General features: G+C 66.7%; 3 protein-coding genes across 3 annotated transcripts in view; 2 read left to right on the plus strand and 1 right to left on the minus strand.

Moving 5' to 3' along the window:
• The window catches only part of SLC38A10 (solute carrier family 38 member 10), a 35880-nt gene extending 31974 nt beyond the window's left edge, over nucleotides 1-3906 (plus strand). Inside the window, exons 15-16 of the mRNA XM_051635137.1 lie at nucleotides 426-605; nucleotides 894-3906. Coding sequence (XP_051491097.1) covers nucleotides 426-605; nucleotides 894-2014 — 1301 coding nt within the window. The 3' untranslated portion in view covers nucleotides 2015-3906. The remainder of the gene's footprint in view (nucleotides 1-425; nucleotides 606-893) is intronic.
• Nucleotides 3907-4256: 350 nt separating this feature from the next.
• On the minus strand, nucleotides 4257-4933 carry NDUFAF8 (NADH:ubiquinone oxidoreductase complex assembly factor 8). Its single transcript, XM_051635186.1, has 3 exons — nucleotides 4818-4933; nucleotides 4436-4546; nucleotides 4257-4341 (listed from the first exon to the last, which is right to left on the minus strand). Exons 1-3 carry the CDS (start codon nucleotides 4896-4898, stop codon nucleotides 4321-4323), a joined length of 213 nt encoding a protein of 70 aa, XP_051491146.1. The 5' UTR covers nucleotides 4899-4933; the 3' UTR covers nucleotides 4257-4320.
• Nucleotides 4934-5376: 443 nt separating this feature from the next.
• TEPSIN (TEPSIN adaptor related protein complex 4 accessory protein) lies at nucleotides 5377-9483 on the plus strand. Its single transcript, XM_051635173.1, is given in 14 exon segments — nucleotides 5377-5457; nucleotides 5560-5632; nucleotides 5823-5914; nucleotides 6034-6127; nucleotides 6302-6369; nucleotides 6517-6595; nucleotides 6795-6866; nucleotides 7170-7376; nucleotides 7463-7637; nucleotides 7859-7972; nucleotides 8132-8210; nucleotides 8301-8435; nucleotides 8698-8814; nucleotides 8816-9483. Coding segments are annotated over 14 exon segments (1671 nt in total). The 5' UTR covers nucleotides 5377-5415; the 3' UTR covers nucleotides 9140-9483.
• Nucleotides 9484-9813: the final 330 nt, after the last annotated feature.

The following is a 9813-nucleotide window of genomic DNA, read 5'->3' on the forward strand; positions in this document are numbered from 1 at the left end:
GTCAACTTCTGCCAGTCCTCTTCCAGCTCCTCTTCCAAGCAGCCACCTTGTCCTTCCCTGTACTGGGACCCCAAACCTGCTCCCCTCTACCTCTTCTTCACAGCTCTTCTCCCCAGCCAGTTAATCAGAGCTTGGTTTTGATCCCTCTGACCCAAATCTGGGGAGAGCAACATCCTGTCTTAGCATGTGTGGGATTGAGCAGCTGCTCTGGGCCTCTGGCTGCCGTCCTTGGTGGCAGAACTCTGGAGTGGTGCCACTATCACCATGTGCTGTGTCCTCCCTCCCTCCTGGCCAACAGGCAGTGTTTGCAGAATGGGACCTTCTTGCCCAGGAGAGCCCCCACAGCCCCTTCAGTGCCAGGAGATGATTACTGAGGGGTTTAGGCTGTGGATTTATTTTTCTTTCTTTTTTTTCCCCTGTTGTAGAAGCGGGGCAGGCGAAGCTGCTGGATCGTGCCATGCTGCTGCAGGTGATCAAAGAGCAGCAGGTGCAGCACAAGCAGCTCCTGGACCACCAGGCAAAACTGCTGGCTGTCATCGAGGAGCAGCACAAGGAGATCCACCAGCAAAGGCAGGAGGAGGGGGGAGAGGAGAAGCCAAAGCAAGGTAAGGACATGGCTGGAGAGTCTGACCCTTCCAGGGGCTGATCACTGCTCCAAGCAGCTTTAAGATCGGGCTGGGAAGATCCGAGTCCCTCGGGCACATGGCTCGTGTGTCTGAGCCAGCTCCAAGGTCAGGGATCACAGGGATAACAGCCCTCCAGCCCTCCTTGTTTTCCTGCATGGCTGGTTGATGGTGGGAACACTTCTCCTGTCCCCTGTAGTGCAGAACGTGGCAGCAGGAGAAGGGAATCTGGTGAGGAAAAGCTCTGACGTGTTGGTTTCTGTTCCGCAGCGGAAGCGCAGCCGGAGCCCCGGAGCAGGGAGGACAAGGGCCTGGGAGCTGGGCAAGAAGCTGCCGTGAAGCCACTGGGCAAAGAGGGGTTGGAGCAGCCCAGGCAGGGCCGGCAGCCCCCGGAGCTTGTGGAGCAGCACAGGGGGACTGCAGGAAAGCTGGACGAGGCTGGGCAGAGACGTGAGATTCCTGGGATCTCTCCCAAGGAGCGGAAGGTGCTGCCACAGGAGAACGACAGAGCTGTTAAAGATCCCACAGAGAACCAGGATCCCCTTCACAGGGATGCCCAACACATTCCAGCAGCCAGAAACCACCTAGAGAAGAAGGCCTTGGCAGAGGATTTAGGAAGAGATCGTGAAGCCAAAGCTGGAAGAGATGTCCACGAGAAGAAGAATTCCCTGAAAGCCATGGAAGTAGCTACAGCTCCCATCCAAAGAGAACAGCTGGGGGCTGCCAAAGTTCAGGGAGTAGCAGGAAAGAGTCTGGAAGGAGACTCAGGAATCGACCTTAAAGCCAAAGCACTGAGTCAGGTGGAGCCCAAAGACCTGGCAGTTGCTCTGGACTCCTCCAGTAAGAGGAACATGGCAGAGAGCGAGCAGCACCTACGGGAGCACTGGAGAGGTGCAGGCACCGAGGGCGCCGGGCGGCAGGCCTGGCAGAGGGACCGAGGGGAGGGCAGGGAGGAGGCTGCTCGGGAGAAGGTGGCGGACGTGGCCCAGGACCCGCAGGAGGGTCCCCGGGGCAAGCAGAGGCCGGGGGATGGAGGCATCTCAAACGATGCTGAGAAGAAGCCAGGCCCTGAGAATCCTCCTGCCCAAAAGGCTGAGGAAGGAGCAGCTGCCCAGGGGGAGCAGAAGCCGGACCACGACATCAAACCCAACCGGGACCTGAAACTGCAGGCGGACCTGGACCTGCGCCGGAGGAGACGGGAGCTGCTGCCTGCCGAGGAGGAGGAGGCTGCACAGGGGGTCTTCATTGGCCTGAACCCCCTTCCAGATGTGAAAGTGAACGACCTGCGGAGCGCGCTGGAGACGCGGCTGCAGCAGGTTGCGGAGGGGGCCCAGCAGGTGGTCCGCAGCCGGCAGATCCAGCAGGCCCCGCGGGCGGGCGGCAGCGTCTGAGCCGGGTGGTCGTGCTCCGTGGGTGGCTGCGGGTGGTGGCCACAGGCACCAGGCCCAGCAGCTCCCCAGGGACGGGTCAAGTCATCCAGCTGCTTTTTTGGCTGCTGTTGGCTCAGGCAGGGGTGGGTCTGAGCCAGCAGCACACAGTGCTGGGACCCCTGGGATCCCTTTGTACCTGGGAGCATCATCCAGGGAACCGGAGGCTTCTCCTCCCTGCATGTGTGGCTGCAGGTGGCCAAGGAGATGGCAATGCTGAAATAAATGCTCCTGCTCTCCTCCAGCCTTCAGAGGTTGCCCTGCTCCTTGGTCCCCTGCCAGACCAGCTTCCAAGGACCTTTTTCACCATCTCGTTCATATCAAATTGCCTTCTCCAGCTGGCTCTTGACTGCCCTTTCAGAACTGAGGTGCTGCTCCTCCACAAGGTTCCCTGCTTGGAAAGGCCTCTCTGGTCCCTGCCTTGGGTCCCCTGGGGTCGTGTGGGGCATCAGGAGGAGGGAAAATTGGGATCACAGCTTTTGGGAAAGGAGCATCAAGTCACAAGTTGAGAACCAGCTTAGCCAATTGCTTGGGTGTTTCTTCTGGAATGGGAGCTGTTAGCCTTGCATGTTTAGGAGATAGTTGTGGTTTAGGAACCTAGTTTAGTAGAAACGCTGCCTTAAACGGGCACAACAGCTGCTGTTGTGCTGCCTCTACCCCAGGGATGTCGAGGGCGGCCGCACACAAGCAATAACCCGGAGCTTCGCCCTCCCCGGACGCTCAGCTCCCATCTCTGCTTTCAAGCTTGACTCCTTCTGTCCAAAGTGCATTTATGAAGCTCAGCTCGGGGGCTGCGGGCCCCTCCCCTTCCCAGACCAGCTTGTTTTTTCTGCAAGAGATGACTAATTTGGGAACAAAAGACGTGGCTTCAAAGGGCAGGCGCGGCGGCTCAGGCCTACCTACCTCTTCTCTCTTCCACACAGTTCAGTGTGTTTGTGTGTTCTTCCCAGCCCTGTTTTACATCCATAGATGTCCCTGCTCCACCCCTGGAAATGCATTTTATGAGCAAGGAGAGGAAGAGCTTCTATGAGAGCCCTGGTTCCTGCCAGGCTCCCAGTCAGTGATTCATCCGTTTGGTTTTTATTTTGTTTTTACATCCTGACTTGCGAATGTAAGAAATCAAATCCCAAAGCTCTTGTTAGAATGGCTGAAATTTCCCAGCCTGGAGCCTACAGACCTCATCACTGTGGTGGTTTTTATATCCGTATCTCCAAGTGTCTTTGATAAACTAAGCCTTGTGGAGTTGGCATCTGCTGGGACCTCGCAGGGACGGGTTACTGGACACACGGGACTGTCACACCAGCTCTGGTCACTCGCTGCCCGCCCAGGAGCCTGTTCCTCGTCTTAATTTCTCATTAAAACAACTCAAGAGCCACAGCCAGGACTCGGGTGAGCTTCAGGAGGGCCCCCCTGCCATTTCCCCGTGACTGTCATGGCCTTAACCCCGTGGTACAAACCAGCTTCTCCATTCCGCTGTCCTAAAGCACAAGGAACGTGGCCGGGACCCGCAGCCGTCGGGCAGGGATCCCAGCTCTGCCCGCAGCGAGACTCCCTGCGGCACCAACCAGCCTTTCCAAAGCAAGAGGAGCTGGAGCCGGGGCTGGATCTGCCCCTTCCTGCCTCCGGGGTCTTGCCGAGGCTCTCCCGGGCAGGGCGGGGCTCAGCCCTGCCCCTAACCCGGTGTTTGTTGATGTTGAGTGTTGTTTTTTTTTCCATGAACACAAAGGACCAAAGATGCTCCGGACATTCCTGGGCACCCCGAGCGGGAGCTGCATTGCCTCCTCCTCCCGGGGTGGAGAGCGCCGGAGAGGAGGCTGAGCCCATCAATAAAATAAGCTGAAGCATTTTGATCTGAATCCTCCTCTTTTCTTTCTTAAACAAAGAGCGATGGGGAAGCCTTACCCGGGCACGGGCTGCGGCTCCCGGGGGGGCACCTGCCCACGGGGAGTTACTGACCGGAGCTTTTCGGGTTTCTCTGGGATCTGTTCCACCCTGCTGCTGGGGAAGAGGAGGGCGAGGCTGTTCCCTACCCCTTCCACTGCCCTCGGGGATCGGTCTGGGGAGGAAACCCCTAAATCTGCCGTTCAGGGGATGGCGCAGGAGCCTGGAGGGGCCGGGGCAGGACGGGGCTGCCTTCCCAGTTGCCCCGAGGGGCTCGAGCAGCCGCCCCGTCCCCGTTCATTCAGTCATTTAAAGACGAACCGAGTGGGGTTTGAGCGTTTTTATTTTCCGAAGCGTCTTCAGGCCCGGGGGGGGCACCGGCCCCGCCGTCACTTCGGCGTCGCCTTCGCCTGCAAAGAGCCGCGGGTCAGCCCGGCCGGGACCCCGGGCCTGGGGCTCCCCCCGCGCCCTGCCCCCGGCACCGGCACCGGCACCGGCACCTACCGCCCGGGCGAAGCAGTCCCGCAGCGCCCGGAACTCCTCCAGGCAGGCGTCCCGCCGCAGCTCCGCCGGCCCGGCCGCCGCCGCCGCCACGCACCGCCCGTAGGCAGCCGCCTGCGGGGAACGGGGGGGGAACGGGCGCGGGTGGGCGGGCTGCCCGGCCCCGGCCCCGCTCCCGGCCCCGCTCCCCCCCCCGCTCCCGGCCCCGCTCTCTCCCCGGCCCCGCTCCCCGGCCCCGCTCCCCGCTCCCCCCCCGGCCCCGCTCCCCGGCCCCGCTCCCCGCTCCCCCCCCCCGGCCCCACTCCCGGCCCCGTTCTCTCCCCGGCTCCGCTCCCCGGCCCCGCTCCCCGCTCCCCGCCCGGCCCCGCTCCCCCCCCGCCCCCACCTGCTCCCCGCAGCCCCCCAGCAGCGCGGGGAAGCGCCGCAGCCGCGCCCGGGTCCGCTGCCAGACCCCCCGGCCCGACATGGCCGCCGCCGCCTCACGGGATGGGCGCCGCCATCGCAGGGCGCCGCCGATTGGCTACGCGTCCCGCTCGTCAAAGCGCCGCGCCCTGGGATTGGGTGTCGGCGGACGCCCGCCCCCTGGAGCTCCCCGATAGGTGACTCAATACGCCTATCAAAGCATCCTTGCTTTCTGATTGGATGACGGGTGAAGAGCGTCCCCCTGCCCTCCTCGGGTTGGCCAGAGCGGCCACCGAAAGCGTGGATTGGTCCTCAGCGGCCCCACCTCCCAGCCCGCCTCTGATTGGTGGTCCGGCAGCGCTGGCTCTGATTGGCGGAGGGGCCGGTTGTTTACTTCCCTCCTCCCGCCCCGCTGCCGCCGGCGTCACCCTTGTGCTCCCCTTCCGCCCGGAGCTCCGCCTCTGCTCGCCGCTGATTGGCCAAGCGGCAGCGTCCCGCTCTGTCATTGGCCAACAGTCCCTTCCGGTGGGCGGAGTCCGGATGCCGCGGCCGGGGCGGGCAGCGCCGGTGCCGCCGGGGCGATGGCGGCGCCTCTGAGAGACCGGTTGGGTTTCCTGAGCCGGGTACGGGGGGGGGGGGGCTGCCAGCGGGCGTGACGTCACCGCGCCCCCCGTGACGTCACCGCTGCCCCGGCCCCGGCCCCGCTCACCCGCCCCTCCCCCCAGCTGCCGGTGCTGCTCAGGGCCACGGCGGACGACGACGTTCCCTGCCCCGGGTACCTGCTGGAGGAGATCGCCAGTATCCTTCCGGGGCTGGGGCGCCCCAGGGCTGAGGGGGGGGCCTCGGGTTTGGGGGGGCTGGCGGCGTCCCCGGCGGCAGAGGGGGGGGTCCCCGGGGCGGCTGCGGGGGCCGGGGCGGGTAACCGGGGGGGGGCTGCTGGTGCCGCGGGCCCGGCCGGGGGGAGCAGGATCCCTAACCCCCACCCCAGAGATCTCCCAGGAGTCTCCCGGCAGCTGCCAGTGCCTGCTGGAGTGTCTCCTCGGCCGGCTGCGCAGCAGCTCCTGCCGCGTCAAGCTGAAGGTGGGTCGGTGGGGCGGGGGGCGGCTGCTGCGGGGCTCCCCCCGCCCCAGCGGAGCCCCCGCGCCGGGGTGATGGGCTGGAGCGCGGGGGCCGCCTCACCGCCAGCCCCGCGCCCGCAGGTGCTGAAGATCTTGCTGCACACGTGTGCCCAGGGCTGCCCCCAGTTCGTCCAGCAGCTGAAGAGGAACGCCGGCTTCGTCCGGGAGGCAGCGGGTACCGGGCTGCGGGAACCGGGCGTGGGGAGCGGCTGGAGAGCCCGGCGGGGCTGCGGGGAGAGCCCGGGGCTGCTCCTGCCCGTGGGGGCTGCTCCAGAGGCTCGGGCTGGGGTCCTGCCCCGTTCCCCGGGAGCTGAGCGTCCCCCAGCCCTCCCAATCTCATGCCTTGCAGCGTTTTCCGGGCCCCCAGACCCGCTGCATGGAAACAGCTTGAACCAGAAGGTCCGGGCGGCCGCGCAGGTGGGTGCCGGCGCCAGCCCCGTTCCCGCTGCTCCCGGCGCTGCCCGGGGTGTCAGCGTAGTCCTGCCCACCAGACCCCACCTCGGGGCCAGCCGGGGTGCCCAGCACTCCCCAGCTCTCTGCCCACAGCCCTGTCTCCCCCGGCAGGACTTGGCCAGCCTTCTCTTTTCGGATGTGCCGCTGACCCCTCCTGCCGCGCTGCCGGCGCGTCCCGTCCCTCCCGCCGGTACGTGCCGCCGTCCCGCCCGGCCCCTCGGCTGGAGCGGTGGCCAGGGGAGGCTGCTGGGGGCGTGGGGAGGCTGCCGGGGGTGGGGGCAGGGGCAGGGTGCTGCGGGCCTGGTGCTTCCCCTGTCCTGCTCTGTCCCACAGCTCTGGGCAGAGGGAACCCCTGAGCTCCCCCTGAGCTCATCCTGTGCCTCCCCCAGGCATGGGCTCCAGCCCCAGCCCCGGTGGCTCCTTGCAAGGATTCGGCTTCAGCAGTGAGAAGAGCAGCTCCGGTGAGTCCTGCCATCCCAGGGCGTTCCCGGGTGGCTCAGCAGAGCTCCCTGTGCAGCTCTCCCAAGCCATCTGACAGTGCTGGGTCTGGTGGGGCTGTCAGGGGGGCTCCTCCGGGTCCTTCCCTGCTGGGAGGTGTGACAGAGACATGGGGGACCAGCCCCCACCTGGTAGCTCCTGGATTTTCTTCACTCCCCTTGTCCAGCCTGGCTGCCAGGGCTGCTCCTCCCTGCTGGCAGGTCTCCACTATTCCCTTGGGATGGGGGGTGCCCAGGGATGCTCCTGACCCCCCGTTCTCTCCTCAGGCTCAGCAGGGGAAGCCCTGCTCAGCACCATCCAGCGTGCAGCTGAAGTGGTGGCCCAGGCTGTGCTGCCCTGCCCCGAGGGGCCCCGGCCTCTCCGTGGGGAGCTCCTCCAGGATTCCTACCAGCCCGTGAGAGCCCCTTCTCCCACCAGGAGTCTGGCTGGGACCATGAAGCCACCAGCAGCCACCACAGCCCACAGCACCCGAGGTAGGTCCCCCTGGGGTGCCTGGGGGTCCCCAGGAGGGTTTGGGGTTGGTTCTGGGGGTCTCCCCTCACTGCCTCTGTCCCTGCAGTCAGTCACCAGCCAGGGCTGGCTGGGGGCGGCTGGGAGGAGGTGGACAGTGGGCACAGCTCCCAGGACTCCTCCCAGGGGAACGGTGACTTGAGCAGAACCTCAGACTCCTGCAGCAAATCGGGCAGTGACAGCCACTCCGGGGCCAGCCGGGAGCTGAGCCAGGTGGCTGAGAGGTGAGAGTGGGACCAGGGGGCTCCCCTTCCCCCCCGAGACCCTTCCCTCCTCTCCTGGAACTGTGCCCTGGTTTTCCACCTTGTTAAGCTGCTGTCTCGATTCCTCTTGGGATGTTTGACCTCCCAGAGGCAGGGGAGTCGCTCAGGGGGGGCTGGAGGGTGTGGGACCTTGGGAGGGAGGCAGGCTGGCCCCTGTCCCCACCGAGGGTCTCCTGGAGCAGGGGGGATGCTGACAGCCCCGGTGACTGCGTGCGGGAGGTGAGCCTGGTGTCAGCGCTGACCCGTGGGCCCAGGGTCTTCCTCACCAGGGAGGAAGCACAGCACTTCATCAAGGAGTAAGTGCCCGAGGTGACATTCCCCAGGACCAGGGGGGTTTCGAGGGGGAAACCTGAGCCCCTCTCCTCTGCCCGGGGCTGCCTTAGCCTGAAGCACTGCGGGGCGGGGGGGGGGCAGCCGGATCCCGGGGCCGTTAACCCCCCGGTTGCCGTGGGCAGGTGTGGGCTCCTGAACTGCGAGGTGGTGCTGGAGCTGCTGAGCCGGGCGCTGCAGGACCCCAGCGACAGCGTCCGCATGGTGAGCGCGGCCCCGGGGGCGGGACCGGGGCGGGATCATCGCGGGGGCTGTGGGGTCTGCCGGGCTGAGCCGCCTGTCCCCCCTCCACAGAGATCCATGGGTGCCATCTCCTCCCTCGGCTGCTCCGACCTGCTCCCCCTCGACCAGATCTTTGCTGTCACCCGGCGGCAGCTGCAGCAGCTCAGCCGAGGCAGCCCCGGCCCCGTCGCCAACCGAGCCACCAAGGTGAGGCCTGGGGTGTCCCCATGTCCCCTCCCTAGGGCTGGGGGCTCCCCAGGACTGGCCTGGGGGACACCCAGCTCTTGAGGATGGTTCCGTGTCTGACCCAGAGGGGAGGGAATTGCCTCCCGCAGGAGCGGGGAGCCTGGTGGGGTGTGACACTCCCTCCTCAGGGGACAAGGCTGAGCCCCATAACCAGGAAGAGGGGCCAGGGCAGAGCCCCCCCTTCCCAGCCCCACTCACTCCCACTCTCTCCCCTCTTCCCCAGCTCCTGCGGCAGTTGGAGGCTCTTTGCAGCCATCAGTCCTCCCCCGGGAGCTCCCGCCTGGGCTCGCACCTCGCTGTGGGCTCAGCCCCTGGCCCCGGGGACCTGCTGACGGACACGGCCCCCCCCAGCAGGACACAGCGTCCTCACCCCCCTCAGCCCAGCCCCCCGCCCCGCGGCCACCCCGGGCCAGGAGACCCCCGGGGGGCCGGGGGCGGCGGTGCCAGCCTGGCCCCGTGAGCCCGAGGTGGCCAGGGGGCTGGCAGGGGCTCCGGCCCCCTCCCTGTCCCTCTTTGCCGGGATGGAGCTGGTGGCGCGTCCCGGGGCCGTGCCGGGCCTGGAATCTCCGCCGGGAAAGCCGCAGCCCCTGCCCCGGCGGCAGGACGGGCAGGGGGGCCCGGGGGGCAGCCCCCAGTCCTCGGCCTTCGCCTTCCTCAACGTGTAGCTCCCGGGGGGCTGCGGGGGGTTCCCCACCTCCTGCCCCGTTCCCCCCGTCAGCTCCTCCACCCTGCACCCCACTCTGCCCCACACCTCCCCTCCCGTGGGGTGAGGGAAGAGGGTGGTTGGAGGGACACAGCGTGGGAAGTGACTGTGGGGGCCAGGGCTTGGGCACGGTTGTCGTGCCCTGAGGGGGCTTTTTGGCCAAATTTCCCCATTTCTGGGAGTTTCTGTGCCCTTCTGCCAGCACCCCCCACGCAGCTGGGCTGAGGGGGGGATCAGCCAGTGCCTGCTGGGGGGTGGCTTAGGGACCCCAGACGTGGGGTGCCCCACGGCCCCGAAGGGGAGACAGGGCTGTGGGGCCGGGACCCACCAATAAACCCCATATGTGGTTCATGGGAATGTGTAGCTTTTTCCTGCGCCGCTGCTGGAGCCTGCCCCACAGCTGGGCCTGCCCCACAGCACCACCCCCGCCCCACAGCTGGGCCTGCCCCACAGCTGGGCCTGCCCCACAGCACCACCCCCGCCCCACAGCTGGGCCTGCCCCACAGCTGGGCCTGCCCCACAGCACCACCCCCGCCCCACAGCTGGGCCTGCCCCACAGCTCCCACCGCCTCCCCCTGCCCTGTAGCCCCCCCAGCCTCTCGGTCCCCGTGGGGCAGGCCCCGCCCACCCGCTGAG

Source organism: Apus apus, chromosome 17, assembly GCF_020740795.1.
Source record: "Apus apus isolate bApuApu2 chromosome 17, bApuApu2.pri.cur, whole genome shotgun sequence".
In the NCBI taxonomy this organism is placed as follows: domain Eukaryota; kingdom Metazoa; phylum Chordata; class Aves; order Apodiformes; family Apodidae; genus Apus; species Apus apus.